The sequence below is a fragment of the Girardinichthys multiradiatus genome, chromosome 4 (assembly GCF_021462225.1).
Source record: "Girardinichthys multiradiatus isolate DD_20200921_A chromosome 4, DD_fGirMul_XY1, whole genome shotgun sequence".
In the NCBI taxonomy this organism is placed as follows: domain Eukaryota; kingdom Metazoa; phylum Chordata; class Actinopteri; order Cyprinodontiformes; family Goodeidae; genus Girardinichthys; species Girardinichthys multiradiatus.
Genome location: NC_061797.1, coordinates 33,576,494 through 33,592,553, shown reverse-complemented (window position 1 = coordinate 33,592,553; position 16,060 = coordinate 33,576,494). Strand labels below are relative to the sequence as shown.

At 42.2% G+C, this 16,060-nt stretch overlaps 1 protein-coding gene and 1 long non-coding RNA gene across 2 annotated transcripts in view; one reads left to right on the top strand and one right to left on the bottom strand.

The window, feature by feature from the left end:
• The window catches only part of ush2a (Usher syndrome 2A (autosomal recessive, mild)), a 360,158-nt gene that overhangs the window by 333,444 nt on the left and 10,654 nt on the right, over positions 1-16,060 (top strand). The window contains exons 76-89 of the mRNA XM_047364117.1: positions 302-383; positions 476-621; positions 1,517-1,858; positions 2,064-2,425; positions 2,539-2,908; positions 3,207-3,488; positions 3,580-3,749; positions 7,845-8,172; positions 12,443-12,658; positions 12,833-12,925; positions 13,930-14,075; positions 14,160-14,278; positions 14,549-14,647; positions 14,749-14,925. Coding sequence (XP_047220073.1) covers positions 302-383; positions 476-621; positions 1,517-1,858; positions 2,064-2,425; positions 2,539-2,908; positions 3,207-3,488; positions 3,580-3,749; positions 7,845-8,172; positions 12,443-12,658; positions 12,833-12,925; positions 13,930-14,075; positions 14,160-14,278; positions 14,549-14,647; positions 14,749-14,925 — 2,932 coding nt within the window. The remainder of the gene's footprint in view (positions 1-301; positions 384-475; positions 622-1,516; positions 1,859-2,063; positions 2,426-2,538; positions 2,909-3,206; positions 3,489-3,579; positions 3,750-7,844; positions 8,173-12,442; positions 12,659-12,832; positions 12,926-13,929; positions 14,076-14,159; positions 14,279-14,548; positions 14,648-14,748; positions 14,926-16,060) is intronic.
• On the bottom strand, positions 89-9,757 carry LOC124867589. Its single transcript, XR_007038108.1, has 4 exons — positions 9,595-9,757; positions 2,037-2,326; positions 468-624; positions 89-368 (listed from the first exon to the last, which is right to left on the bottom strand). It is a non-coding gene; the product is annotated as an uncharacterized LOC124867589 (long non-coding RNA).

Here is a 16,060-nt window from a genome sequence, read left to right as displayed (position 1 = left end):
ATTTCCAAATTTCAAGTTTGAAAAAGTATCAGAAAGTGTTAATAAGTCATTCAGGGTAACATGCTGAGAAATACACTTCTGTGTTTAAATGTTTTTAATGAAGCAAAGATCAATGTGCTTAAACAACACATCTTTTTGAGTGTTGGTAGGTTTACAATAGCTCGACTTTAAAGTTAGTTTTAGTTGTGTTAAAAACATTGTGCCAAAAATTGTTTTGAATACCACTAAAGTCAACCCAGGTAGCATTACTTGTGCCACAATTTGAGAATCAATGTTCTGTAACATGTTTTCTGTGTCTCAGGGTTCAGTGTTGGAGGCAGCAGTCTTTGGTCTTGACCCATACAGCCAGTACAGTTTCTGTGTGGAAGCTGTGAATGGGGCAGGTAGTTTGGAAAATAAAATGAAGGAAATTTAAACATAGGAACTGAATAGTAAGATAACCACGAGTGAGTCTGATTGTTTTGTACCCCTTCAGGCAGCGTTTCCAGTCCATGGGTGGAGGTCATGACCCTGGAGGCTTCTCCGACCGGCCTGGGGAACTTCACAGTGGAGCAGAGAGAGGAGGGCAGAGCATTGCTGCTCAGCTGGGATGAGCCACATGCTCCAAATGGAGTCATCAGGGTACTGATCATAACCAGGGTTGTCACAACACAAACAAATTCACAAATATCACATTTTCAGTATCTCAGTAACCTTTTTTTAAATGCATAGAAATGCATAGAAAAGCATAAAAACCAATTACCAATTGCCGTGTGACAATATTTTAATTGTATTAAATATGGCAGAACCATTAAGAAGAAAGCAATTAAGATTTAGAAGAAAATGTATATTAAGAATCTGTTTGATACAAAAAAAGTTGTTTTTTTTACAGTGCACATAATGGCCTGGTCCATAAAGCATCTGTCTTTAAGATGCTGCAGGTTGTAGAGTTTTGTAGCATAGTATCAGGGCTTTTTGGCAGCTTTTCCTATTAGTCTGCCTCATAGGCAAAAAACCTCCAAAGAGTACATTTGCGTTTGCCTTTTTAACTGAAGGTGTTCGCACAGGCACCCCTCTGGCCCTGCTTGCCAAGTTAGTGGAGTTTTAAACTTCTAGCAGCAGCTCACTGTCTGCAGCGGGGCTGTGTGAAGTTGTGTGCCAACTTGGGAAAATGAAAAAAGCTAATTTGGTATGTGTTTGGATGTGCATGAGTGTCTTTAAAGAATGTATTATTTTAGTATTATATTGAAATCTTGATTATTTTGACAACCCTATGCAAGAGATGTGACAAAATCACAGACTAAAGGTGAGGTTGAGATCATCACAGTGGCAACATATAGATTTTGTTTTAATTACCCCTTGTAGTTCATTATAGCTGTTATTTCTAACATGTCTTTATATAATCTGCAAGTACTTTAACAATACTACGTACACGTTGTGACCGCTAAACAACTCAAACAAACATGTGTCCAGTGTCCTTAGGGTCCCATCTGAAAATCCTCCTTGACTGTTTTCTTTCCCATATTCGTCCATCTAGATGTATAATTTGTACAGTGAGGGGAACCTGGAGTTCAGTGGCCTAACGCGGAGTTTCCTGTTTCGTCGTTTGGAGCCTTGGACTGTTTACTCTCTGACTCTTGAAGCCTGTACCAAGGCAGGTTGCGCGCACACCCCTCTTCAGCACATCACCACGGCAGCTGCACCACCTGCTTCCCAGCTGCCCCCCAGGCCTCTTTCGGTCGGCTCTGACCATGTGTCGTTTACTTGGGACCCTCCCTCACAACCCAATGGGCCAATTGGAAAATATTCTCTGCTTGGAAGGAGTTTGGAGGAGAGGAGGAGGTTAGGAATTAATAAAGAGGATACTGATGGGGCAAAGGTAGGTGAAATATTGGCAAGAATCACTTTAATCAATTTAACGTTTGCCGGAAAAAATAACTTAAGGCTTTGATTTTACTCTCATAGTTAATAAACATGCAGTTCCATCAAAAAGAACATGCTTTTGCACAGTTTATTTTTATTTAAAATAAGTTTTTTTTTTTTATTGAAGCACCCACCTTGATCATCCATCATGCCTTCCACAGGTGCTCTTCACAGAAACATCCCCACAGAAAGCTGAATCCTTCTCCTACACAGTAACTGGTTTGTGTCCCTGGACCCAGTACGAGTTTAGCGTCTGTACTCACAACACAGCGGGACACACCTGTAGCCCCTGGGTAACTGTAACAACCAGACAAGCCCCTCCTCGTGGCCTAGCCTCTCCAACAGTGCGTCACGTCCAGGACCGGCCCAGCGAGGTGGTGGTGTCCTGGGCTCCTCCTTTGGAGCCAAACGGGGTTCTACAGTCCTACAGGATACATAGAAATAATGTTAGTTTCTCATTCAGTTTTGACCCAACTGTCTTGACCTACACAGATGAAGACCTTCAGCCATTTTCAACATATAGGTATTCGTGTCTTTTGTTTCCATCAACTTGTGATCTCTCATTTGCTTATCAGATATTTTAGAAAATAGACACAAAAAAACAGAAAGTTTTCACTTCTTTTTTTTTTCTTATAGCTATTCAGTGACAGCCTGCACCTCAGAGGGATGTATAACCAGCCCACAGACCAACATCACAACACTAGAGGCCCCACCTGTGATGGTGGAAGCCCCCACAGTTGATGCCATAACATCTGATCATGTAAACATTTCATGGGTTAAACCGCTGATGCAGAATGGAGAGGTGACAGTATATGTCCTGAAAATGAACAACAAAGAGGCTTATCGTGGGAGAGACCTCAACACAGCGCTGTCAGACCTGCAGCCACATACATCCTATCAACTGGTTCTGTTGGCTTGTACCAGAGGTGGCTGCACTACCAGCAACACAAGAACCGTAGTTACTGAGGAAGCTCCCCCGACACACCTGGCAGCCCCTACTCTTAAGGTGGATTTTATCTCCACCTTGGAATTTCAACAAATTTTTAAATCTGTGGTGAATAAAGTACATTAAATTTGAGGGTTTGTTCATCTTTACTGTTAACAGTAGCATTGAAAAATCAGTTAAACAAGTGTAGTGGTCATGTGTAAGTTTGATTTTTGCACGAACAATGTTTTTAAATTTTCATTCATAATTCATTATTATGTTTTGGCTGATTTTGTTGATGTCACTAAAAAGTAGTTTCTCCCCTTTACCAAGTCATTACCCCATTTTATGTATTTTATCTTCAACTATATATTACAAGGTTACTGGCCCAGAGTCCGTTGAGATTACCTGGAGACCACCCAATCATCCTAATGGGATCATCACTGGATATGAGCTCTGCAGAGATGGTGAAGTTATCTACGTTGGCACAGACACCCATTATCATGACTTCACTCTTCAGCCAAGCATGGAATACAGCTATGTTGTCAGAGCCAACAACAGTAGAGGCACTGTCAGCAGTGAGGTAGCCACAGCAAAGTCTCATCCATCAGCCCCATCTGGTGTGGGTCTCCCAACCCTAACATCACTGGAGGCAACCCAGGTGGGTCAATCTTTTTAAATTGACCTGAATCAAGAACTCTAGAAGCTGTCATTGAACAGTTTTGAAGATGTTATGTCCTTTTTCTTACCAGGTTAGAGTAGAGTGGCAGACACCAGCTCGACCTAATGGACAGATTGTGAGCTACGCTGTGTATCTGAGAGATCCAGTCCAGCTTAACATCACCAGTGCTGTCTTCACTCCAGAGCATAGTGTCTTTTCTGACAAACAAATCATTCTGCGGGGGCTGAGCCCTTACCGTAGGTCAGTCAGAAAAGATTTCTGTCAGTGATTCCGCTTTTTCCACTTTCAAAGACAGTAGTTTATTTAAATTTATGCATAGAGGCACATATGCATGTGGAGTGGTGTTTATGTTCCGGTGTGTACTGAACATGTCGGGGTATCTGTATCTGCAGCAGAGTATGTCTAAACCTGTGCATGTGGTGATAAGACTCAGATAAAAAAAGAAAAAAACTCATCAGCCTTATTACCTTAAGGACACCTGCACACTCTCTCTCTCTTTGATGACCTTTCGTCTATCTACTGGCCTTTTCTCTGCTTTTCCACTTCACTCCTCGCTGTTTTTTTAAATCTCACTTACAAATGTGACCTCATGATCTTGCTCACTTTACATTTTATCGTATTGCAACAACAAATTCAATGCATTTTTGGGGGACTTCATGTGATCACAATGCTTTAAAAAGCAGTGCATAACTGTGGACGGAAAAGGATACCTGATTTTCACAATTATTTAGAAATAAAAGTGGTGAAGTGAAGTGTGACAAACATACAGGTCCTTCTCAAAATATTAGCATATTGTGATAAAGTTCATTATTTTCCATAATGTCATGATGAAAATTTAACATTCATATATTTTAGATTCATTGCACACTAACTGAAATATTTCAGGTCTTTTATTGTCTTAATACGGATGATTTTGGCATACAGCTCATGAAAACCCAAAATTCCTATCTCACAAAATTAGCATATTTCATCAGACCAATAAAAGAAAAGTGTTTTTAATACAAAAAACGTCAACCTTCAAATAATCATGTACAGTTATGCACTCAATACTTGGTCGGGAATCCGTTTGCAGAAATGACTGCTTCAATGCGGCGTGGCATGGAGGCAATCAGCCTGTGGCACTGCTGAGGTCTTATGGAGGCTCAGGATGCTTCGATAGCGGCCTTTAGCTCATCCAGAGTGTTGGGTCTTGAGTCTCTCAACGTTCTTTTCACAATATCCCACAGATTCTCTATGGGGTTCTGGTCAGGAGAGTTGGCAGGCCAATTGAGCACAGTGATACCATGGTCAGTAAACCATTTACCAGTGGTTTTGGCACTGTGAGCAGGTGCCAGGTCGTGCTGAAAAATGAAATCTTCATCTCCATAAAGCTTTTCAGCAGATGGAAGCATGAAGTGCTCCAAAATCTCCTGATAGCTAGCTGCATTGACCCTGCCCTTGATAAAACACAGTGGACCAACACCAGCAGCTGACACGGCACCCCAGACCATCACTGACTGTGGGTACTTGACACTGGACTTCTGGCATTTTGGCATTTCCTTCTCCCCAGTCTTCCTCCAGACTCTGGCACCTTGATTTCTGAATGACATGCAGAATTTGCTTTCATCCGAAAAAAGTACTTTGGACCACTGAGCAACAGTCCAGTGCTGCTTCTCTGTAGCCCAGGTCTGGGGAATGCGGCACCTGTAGCCCATTTCCTGCACACGCCTGTGCACAGTGGCTCTGGATGTTTCTACTCCAGACTCAGTCCACTGCTTCCGCAGGTCCCCCAAGGTCTGGAATTGGCCCTTCTCCACAATCTTCCTCAGGGTCCGGTCACCTCTTCTCGTTGTGCAGCGTTTTCTGCCACACTTTTTCCTTCCCACAGACTTCCCACTGAGGTGCCTTGATACAGCACTCTGGGAACAGCCTATTCGTTCAGAAATGTCTTTCTGTGTCTTACCCTCTTGCTTGAGGGTGTCAATAGTGGCCTTCTGGACAGCAGTCAGGTCGGCAGTCTTACCCATGATTGGGGCTTTGAGTGATGAACCAGGATGGGAGTTTTAAAGGCCTCAGGAATCTTTTGCAGGTGTTTAGAGTTAACTCGTTGATTCAGATGATAAGGTTCATAGCTCGTTTAGAGACCCTTTTAATGATATGCTAATTTTGTGAGATAGGAATTTTGGGCTTTCATGAGCTGTATGCCAAAATCATCCGTATTAAGACAATAAAAGACCTGAAATATTTCAGTTAGTGTGCAATGAATCTAAAATATATGAATGTTAAATTTTCATCATGACATTATGGAAAATAATGAACTTTATCACAATATGCTAATATTTTGAGAAGGACCTGTACACTGCTCAAAAAAATAAAGGTAACACTTAAACAACACAATATAACTCCAAGTAAATCAAACTTCTGTGAAATCAAACTGTCCACTTAGGAAGCAACACTGATTGACAATCAATTTCACATGATGTTGTGCAAATAGAATAGACAACAGGGGGAAATGTTTGGCGATTAGCAAGACATACTCAATAAAGGAGTGGTTCTGCAGGTGGGGACCACAGACCACTTCTCAGTACCTATGCTTTCTGGCTGATGTTTTGGTCACTTTTGAATGTTGGTGGTTCTTTCACACTCGTGGTAGCATGAGACGGACTCTACAACCCACACAAGTGGCTCAGGTAGTGCAGCTCATCCAGGATGGCACATCAATGCGAGCTGTGGAAAGGTTTGCTGTGTCTGTCAGCGTAGTGTCCAGAGCCTGGAGGCCCTACCAGGAGACAGGCCAATACACCAGGAGACGTGGAGGAGGCCGTAGGAGGACAACAACCCAGCAGCAGGCCCGTTACCTCCGCCTTTGTGCAAGGAGGAACAGGAGGAGCACTGCCAGAGCCCTGCAAAATGACCTCCAGCAGGCCACAAATGTGCATGTGTCTGCACAAACGGTTAGAAACCGACTCCATGAGGATGGTATGAGGGCCCAACGTCCACAAATGGTGGTTGTGCTCACAGCCCAACACAGTGCAGGACGCTTGGCATTTGCCAGAGAACACCAGGATTGGCAAATTCACCACTGGCGCCCTGTGCTCTTCACAGATGAAAGCAGGTTCACACTGAGCACATGTGACAGACGTGACAGAGTCTGGAGACACCATGGAGAGCAATCTGCTGCCTGCAACATCCTTCAGCATGACCGGTTTGGCAGTGGGTCAGTAATGGTGTGGGGTGGCATTTCTTTGGAGGGCCGCATGGCCCTCCATGTGCTCACCAGAGGTAACCTGACTGCCATTAGGTACCCAGATGTGATCCTCAGACCCCTTGTGAGACCATATGCTGGTGCGGTTGGCCCAGGGTTCCTCCTAATGCAGGACAATGCTAGACCTCATGTGGCTGGAGTGTGTCAGCAGTTCCTGCAAGATGAAGACACTGAAGATATGGACCGGCCCGCCCGTTCCACAGACCGGAATCCGATTGAGCACATCTGGAACATCATGTCTCGCTCCATCCACCAACATCATGTGGCACCACAGACTGTTCAGGAGTTGGTGGATGCTTTAGTCCAGGTCTGGGAGGAGATCCCTCAGGAGACCATCTGCCGTCTCATCAGGAGCATGCCCAGGCGTTGTAGGGAGGTCATACAGACACATGGAGGCCACACACAATACTGAGCTTCATTTTGACTTGTTTTAAGGACATTACTTAGTTGGATCAGCCTGTAGTGTGTTTTTCCACTTTAATTTTGTGTGTGACTCCAAATCCAGGCCTCCATTGGTTAATACATTTGATTTCCATGGATGATTTTTGTGTGATTTTGTTGTCAGCACATTCAACTTTGTACAGAACAAAGTATTCAATGAGAATATTTCATTCATTCAGATCTAGGATGTGTTATTTGAGTGTTCCCTTTATTTTTTTGAGCAGTGTATAAGTCCACTTGTAACTTAATCTTAGTATAAATCCAGCTGTTCAGTGAAGGTTTCAAAGGTTTGTCAGAGAACATTATTGAACAAACAGCATCAACAATTTGTGTTGTGGAGAGGTTTAAAGCACAGTTAGGTCATAAAACAATATCCCATGATTTGAATGTCTGATGGAGTATAGTTTAATCCATTATCCAAGGATGGAGCATGACAAACCATGGTTATCCACCTAAACTGACAGGCCAGGCAAGGAGAACATTAATAAGAAAAAAATCAGCTATGAACCACAGAGTAATACTGAAGAGGCAACAGAGATCCTTAGTCCTTTTGGGAGAATCTGTAAAGAGAATAACTATTAGTTGTTCCCTTAAAAGAAATTCCCCATGTACATACCTAATCTCAAAAATCTCATTTTTTTTCTGTGTAGGTATGAAGTAAGGGTAGAGGCTTGCACAGTGCTGGGCTGTTCCTCCAGTGACTGGTCCTCGGTACTCACACTGGAGGCTCCCCCTGCCGGTCAGCCGGCGCCACTCTTAGATCTCACACCTGACCCTCCTACCGGCCTGCGGACAAGCTTTCTTCTCACATGGTCCCCCCCGGCTCAGTCGAATGGTAGGATCCTACATTATGAGGTGTACCGCAGGCAGAGCGCCTTGGACACTGACAAGACGGGTACAGCAACAGTCGTTTATAAGAATATCTCTACATCATTCAAAGATGGCGGACTCCAGCCTTACACAGCATACCAGTACCAGGTAAAAAGAAAGGAGTATTTTGAAGAGTTAATCTATAAAAAAAAGGTAAACATAAGATTTTGAAATTCAGGCAAATGGGGTTGTTTACAAATAAACTTAAACAACTCCATTTGCTACAAAACTGAGTAAATATTCTGACGTGAGCCTCATTTGGAGACAAGACTAAAGTTACTAACACATTAGAGGTTTTGCAGTAAGATTTATTTTAAACACATTGTCTTAAACACAATACCATCTTGCCACAGCACTATCTCATCCAGGACCCATTATCTCCAACAATCACAGACACACCAGCGCATATCCACATAACTAATCAGACAGGTGTTAAATGGAGCAGTCCATAATCATGCTGTTGTGTTTGTGCATTGGCCCTCTAATTGACAGGTTAGCCCTTTGGAAGCAACAATAACATTAGCATTCCTGCCTGTCAGACGTATGAGCCGAGGCCAGAGAACGGATGTAATTGATTGAGTTTGCCTGATTGTGGTGCTGTCTTTATTTACGAGACTTCTAATTTATGACATGAGGAGGGAGGGAAGGAGGAGCTTTGGGAGATGACGAGCGAGCAACAGAGCCATTAATCACTGGGTCCTCTGAGCACCCCACTTCCTGATTACCAGCCAGCCAATCGAATTAACTGTTAGCCTGCTCGGTAACAGAGCTTGTATTGGAAAGACCTTTTAATGGTGACCGCTACATGTCCCTGGAGAATTTGACGGTGGAGGGGGGTTTGAGGTGGATGGACAACATGTTATGTGTGAGTTGGCAATAAACACAAGTATACAGTGGTACTCTGTTATAGTTTGTATCAGGGAGTGAAGAACTGAGTTTTTTTACCTAAAAGTTATTCTCCAACCACTTTCTTAGTTTTCTGTCACTTTATGATGTTTTATGTGTTCTTCTTTACATGAACTTATCAAGCTGTTCACTCACCCATCCACCTGTGTTCATATCTGGCCACTGCACTTTCTCTGCATGTGTATCAAGCACACACAAGGACGAGTCAGTTCAGTTTAGCACACCACAGCCCGCAGAGAGAAATCATATTAGGCTAATTACACTGGGTCATAAGCTACTATTGACAGCTTTATGCGTGCTTTTAATTACAGCCCACTTTCACACAACTTAGCCCCGTCACCTCAAGTAGATGCACCCGCCAAGTTACTGTGTCTGCCTATCAGAACACTAAAACCCAGCCTGCTGTCCCGCCGTCCAATAAAAATGCTCAAATCCTGCCTGGAAGTGTACTGTAGTCGTTTGTTGCCATGGCGGCTCTTTTGCTGCCGTCGCAGCTAACAGGATATCTTTTTATTTTGTGGCTAACAAGCCAAATCATGGCCCAATAGGAGGCAAGAAGACAAGAGTGGAGAAAAGGCAGTAAAAAATTTGTAGATGATATAAGGACGAAGGCATGAGTTTTACCTTTTTAACACTGGATCAAGGGCGAGGTTATGCGGGCTCACTTTAAATTTGAACATTTATTCCCTGTTCTGACTGTGTGGCACAAGTTTTTTAATTACTCAAAGTCATACGTCATTCTGTGGTCTTAACTTTGTTGCTATGGAGAGGAAGAAGATAGATGTTGCTGGGTAAAAATGTTTATTCTTTATCAGTTTTGTTTCGTTGTGAATTTGCACTGGTTGGTTAAATCGGATCAAGTGGAAAACCTTTTTAGTTTTTATAGAGGTCATTTAAATGATGCCTTGTTTGTATGTGCAGTGTGATCTGTTATTTTGCTGGATGAGTATCTGTTCTGGTTGTTTAAGAGCGTTACACTGAACTTCACATATAAGAACTAACTACTCACAGAAAGAGACAGCAGGTAGGAAACTCTCGAATTCATTTCATTCTGAAAATATTACTTCCATGAATTTATTAGTGAGCAGGGATCAATTTTTGTTTACTCAGGTCAGATTAGACCAGTATTAAAAATTTGTAGCCTACATGCAAAACGCTAAGAACTCCCAGCTAACCCCTCACCCCCAACTCTGTGAAAAAGGTGATGATTCACCTTCCAGCAGACAGCAGCGACAAACATTTAACAATGAAAGGCTTTAGATTAGCACATTTGTGTGTTAGGAAGGTCCAGTCAAAGTCCAGACCTAGGCCTAATTAAGAATTTGTGGCAACAATTGAAAAAAGGATATTTTCGTATTTATCCAATATGACTGATCCTAAGGTAAAACTGATGTCTCTGGATGTGCAAAGCTGGTAGAGATATATCCTAAAAACTTGCAGCTGTAATTATCTACAAAGTATTTACTCAGGGGCTGAATACAAATGCATGCCACACGTTTCAGACTTTAATTTATCACAATGCTTGTGACAAAATATGACATGGTTTGAGGGCTATTGATAAGTTTGCAAGGCACTATATTGATAAGTTTGCAAGGCACTATACGTTTCCTTGTTAATTAATTCAGTACTATTTTCTAAACCTTCAAACTGTTATAAAAAATAAAATAAATCTAGAAAAACCCGAACTAAAGAATGAACTTACCAGCTCTTATGCTACCCACTGCTATCCTACCAGGCACTGCCTTAGTAATGTCACCTTTATTTTTCAAATGCAAACATAGTTAGCTGCTTTCACCCATAATAGTAATTTTCACTCTGAACATCAACACTGTATATTTCAAAATATGTATTTAATTTGTATCTGAAATGTCTAGGTTGATGTTATTTTGTTCTTTGTTGCACAATAACCAATTTGGTACATTTGTTTTAAATTTTAAAACTGAACAAATTCATATCCAACCAATATGGATGATTAATATGTTTGTGATGAAGAAAGGCCTTTTTGTAACATGTATGTAAATTGAGAATTCCTTAAAAAGGCTACGCTGTCACTGTTAAAATCTACAAACAAAAGCCATTTTGTCTCACCGTGGTTTGCTGGAGTCCCAAAGTCCAGACTGATAGATATCAGTAACTTTGTTTCTCATCTCAAACTACTTTAGCTCAGGATACGAGATGTTGATTTTTGAAATCCTTTAGCCTATTTTATGTTGTCCGACATGTTCATATGTACACTATGAATGCATGTATTAACTGTATTTGAAAAATGTTACCTGCTGAATGATGAAAATTACATGTCTTACAAACCGATATATTTACATCTGTCCCTGGTACTGATTTGCAGTCCCTTTCAGATAAATAAATGAAAATTGCATCTTCTATTTCAATGATTTCTTGATGCAACAGGTCTCACGGTAATCAGGTTTGGGTAGTGAAAACGGAGCTAAGCTTTCTAAAAAAAAATGGTTAATCACAGTTAATTCATACTTTGCAAGATGTGGACAATATTATTCTTATAAGTTATTCCACCCTTTTTAGTTTCACATAAGGCAGGTTATTTGTGTCTAATATAAAATTTATTTCATCTAATTGCGTGCTTAAGTTTGAGACTGCCGTCCCTCCTTTAGCGACCTTCGTGGTTGTTTTGGACAGATTCCTGATGGATTCAAATGAAACAAAACTAAAATCTGATCCATTTACGAAAAAAAAAAATTTTGTAAAATGTATTTATTATAAGCCAAGTTATATCCTTTCATACACTACAGTGGTCCATCACATCTGCTCTTATCTTCTGTAGGTTGTATATATTGGCATAACTCAAAGCTAAGAAGCAACTCCACTATCACTCTGGTTTCAGAACTTTTATCTTGCTTCTTCTGGTTGCATCTTTACATCTTTTCATCCTTCCCTCCTCCTAATCTCCAGTTTCTCCATCTTCTGCTTTTCTTTCCCCTCGCCCTCCTCAGTCCATCTGTGCTGTCACTTAGATCAATCAGTCTGATTGATTACGGCCTAATTGACTATTATTGAGGTTAATTCAACTCTTAACACATATGCAAGTGTATGCATGCTCTCACAAATCTCGCCGTCATAGCCACAAACAACAAACCATGCACACAGGCACACACTTTTAACAGTGAAGCTCGGAGCCATCCATCTGCCTTCTGCACTACTCCTGACAGGCTACAGATGACTTACACATGCAAATCTCCACCCCGCCTGACCCTGCGCTGTGTACACCTTCTAATTATACCCAACACAAGCACACAAATAAGATTACTGTGTATGCGTGTGAATAACTCCTTGATGAAGGTGAAAAGTAATTGTCATGCAGATATGTTAGTATTGGGCTGCATGGTGGAAAGGTTTTGCTCTCACTGCTGTTGATAGTTTTGATGGGGGGGGGGCCACTGGGCATAATTTCATGTGTGCTTTGATCACATTGAGTGATTTTGTGGTTTGTAACCAACAGGTGTGGGCTGTAAATTCAGCTGGATATGCTTCCAGTCCATGGGTCAGAGGGAGAACAGGACCTGCCCCGCCTCAGGGTGTGGGGGTGCCTGTTGTCTTGGATGTTTCAGCAACCTCAGCAGTCGTGGGCATCTCCCCTCCAGCTCAACCCAATGGGATTGTGAGCCTCTTCAGAGTGTTCTCAGTGGACCAGAACAACCGCACTCTGGTACCAATGGTGCTACTGAACAAAACCATGCAATTACTAAAGACAAATTTACAACCCAATTTCTATAATGTCTTTTTTTTCTTTTCCATGTTTCTCTTGGGCAACCGCTTCGATTTTTAATTATTCAAAATTCAAAAAACCTCAAATTCATCTCATTCTGCTGTTTTTTTTTTTTTCCTGCAGCTCTCAGAGGGTACATCCCATCAACAGACTCTCCATGGTTTGCGTCCTTACACACAGTACTGGGTGGGAGTTGAGGCTTGCACCTGTTATCAGGTAAAGATTATAAATGTTGCCTCTTCTTGGGACAGACGTTAATATACATGGATGCATCTTAATAAATTAGAATATTTTTTATTTATAAGTTCGATAATTCATGTTAAACAGTTGAACTTCTATAGATTGATTACACACAGAGTGATGTATGTCAAGTATTTGTCAGTTTTAATGAGTATGACTTACAGCTAATGAAAACCCTAAATTCAGTTTCTCAGTAAATTATAATATATAAGATGAGTTCAAAAAGAGTTTTAATACAGAAATAACAGCCTACTAAAGAGTATGTCCATGTATTATACAGTATATGCATTCAATACTTGGTCAGGGCTCCTTATGCATGAGTGCCTGCATCATTGCAACGTGGCATAGAGGAGATCAGTTTGGGGTACTGCTGAGGAAGCTTAGTTTGCTTAGATACCAGACTTCTGCTCATCTCCCCTCTTGGGTATTTTGTCTCTCATCTTCCTCTTGACCATACTTCATAGATCTCTACAGGGTTTAGATCAGGCCACTTTGCTGCAAGCGCAGTGGTGCTGTGTTCATTAAACCAGGTATCATTACTTCTGGCACTGTGAGCAGGTGCCAAGTCCTGCAGGGAACTTCTCCTTATAGCTAGTCAACAGAGGAAAGCATGAAGTACTCTGATATTTCCTAGTAGACAGATGTACTGAATGGACTTGGACTTGATATAACACAGTGGACCAACACAAGCAGATGACAAGACTCCACAAATCCTCTTTGACTGTGGAAACCTCAAGCCGTGTCTGATATCCCTGCTGCTTGTTCAACTTTTTTTACAACTTTTTCCTTCCACGCAACTGTCCAGTGACACTCTTGGATGAAGCCCCAGCTTCTTTAGCAATGGCTTTATGTGGCTTACTGTGATAAACTGAATTTTGGGTTCTCATTATCTGTAAGCCATAATTAAAAAATAGCCGAAATAAATACTTGAAATATGACTTGTTTTATGAATCTATATAATATATGAGCCTCATGCTCAGTGTTGTAGCCGGGGTCCAGTGAGAGAGCTCCACACTCTTGCTGCTCCCCCAGCCGACCAGCGCCCCCCTCGTCTCATCAACCTGACCTCCCGCTCCGTGCAGGTGGAATGGAACGAGCCTGTAGCACCTAATGGAGTCATCGACAAGTAAGCGAAAGTCTTGGAAGACTGCACATTGCACAAAAATTATACAAGCCTGTACTCTCACTCAGTGTCTGCCTGTGTGTCCAGCTGCGAGCTTCATCTCAGGTCCTCCTGCCCGCCGCCCCCCCAGCCCATACCGTCAGCCTGCACAGAGGGACCAACAGAAATCTGTTTCTTTGGCAAAAAGTGGAGCTATAATGTCACAGGTAATTCCACTGATAGGGTGAGTATGCATTATTTAGAATAAATGCTGTATCCAGACACACTTTCTGACTTTAAAATAAAGTCCCCTTAGGATATTATTATTATTAATCTCATCTCATTCCCAAAAATGGCCCCAGCAATTCTTACGCTGTCAATAAATTGATTAATCTAGGATTATCAGGAGCCAGGCTACATCCTTTCCAATTTAACTGCTGAAGTCTGCATGTCTTCACTGGAGTAAAACTGTAAATATTGTCTATTTAACTGTGCAGGTCTCCAACCATACTCTACCTATGAGCTGAGTGTTGCATGCTTCAATAACATGGGCAGCACTGCCTCCAACTGGACAGCTGTCAGCACACTCAGTGAACGTAATGCATCTATTCAGTCCTAATGCCACAGCTAAGCAGGTAGACCAAGCAGTATAAAACTGTTTAAATGTATTTGACCTCCTCTCTGTTTCTCCCCTCAGCTCCCCAGTATGTGTCTCCTTTCTCTGTGGACAGCAACTTGACAGTGATCTGGCTGGACTGGACAGGGACCTTTTCCCTCAACGGCTATCTGAAGGAATACACCGTGACCGAGAGCCAGCTCAGAGTTTACACTGGCTTCTACAGCTACCTTCATATTCCACGCACCTCACAGAAAAGTGAGGGAGCACACACCAAACACTTAGACATACAGGTCCTTCTCAAAATATTAGCATATTGTGATAAAGTTCATTATTTTCCATAATGTCATGATGAAAATTTAACATTCATATATTTTAGATTCATTGCACATTAACTGAAATATTTCAGGTCTTTTATTGTCTTAATACAGATGATTGTGGCATACAGCTCATGAAAACCCAAAATTCCTATCTCACAAAATTAGCATATTTCATCCGACCAATAAAAGAAAAGTGTTTTTAATACAAAAAACGTCAACCTTCAAATAATCATGTACAGTTATGCACTCAATACTTGGTCGGGAATCCTTTGGCAGAAATGACTGCTTCAATGCGGCGTGGCATGGAGGCAATCAGCCTGTGGCACTGCTGAGGTCTTATGGAGGCCCAGGATGCTTCGATAGCGGCCTTTAGCTCATCCAGAGTGTTGGGTCTTGAGTCTCTCAACGTTCTCTTCACAATATCCCACAGATTCTCTATGGGGTTCAGGTCAGGAGAGTTGGCAGGCCAATTGAGCACAGTGATACCATGGTCAGTAAACCATTTACCAGTGGTTTTGGCACTGTGAGCAGGTGCCAGGTCGTGCTGAAAAATGAAATCTTCATCTCCATAAAGCTTTTCAGCAGATGGAAGCAGGAAGTGCTCCAAAATCTCCTGATAGCTAGCTGCATTGACCCTGCCCTTGATAAAACACAGTGGACCAACACCAGCAGCTGACACGGCACCCCAGACCATCACTGACTGTGGGTACTTGACACTGGACTTCTGGCATTTTGGCATTTCCTTCTCCCCAGTCTTCCTCCAGACTCTGGCACCTTGATTTCCGAATGACATGCAGAATTTGCTTTCATCCGAAAAAAGTACTTTGGACCACTGAGCAACAGTCCAGTGCTGCTTCTCTGTAGCCCAGGTCAGGCGCTTCTGCCACTGTTTCTGGTTCAAAAGTGGCTTGACCTGGGGAATGTGGCACCTGTAGCCCATTTCCTGCACACGCCTGTGCACGGTGGCTCTGGATGTTTCTACTCCAGACTCAGTCCACTGCTTCCGCAGGTCCCCCAAGGTCTGGAATCGGCCCTTCTCCACAATCTTCCTCAGGGTCTGGTCACCTCTTCTC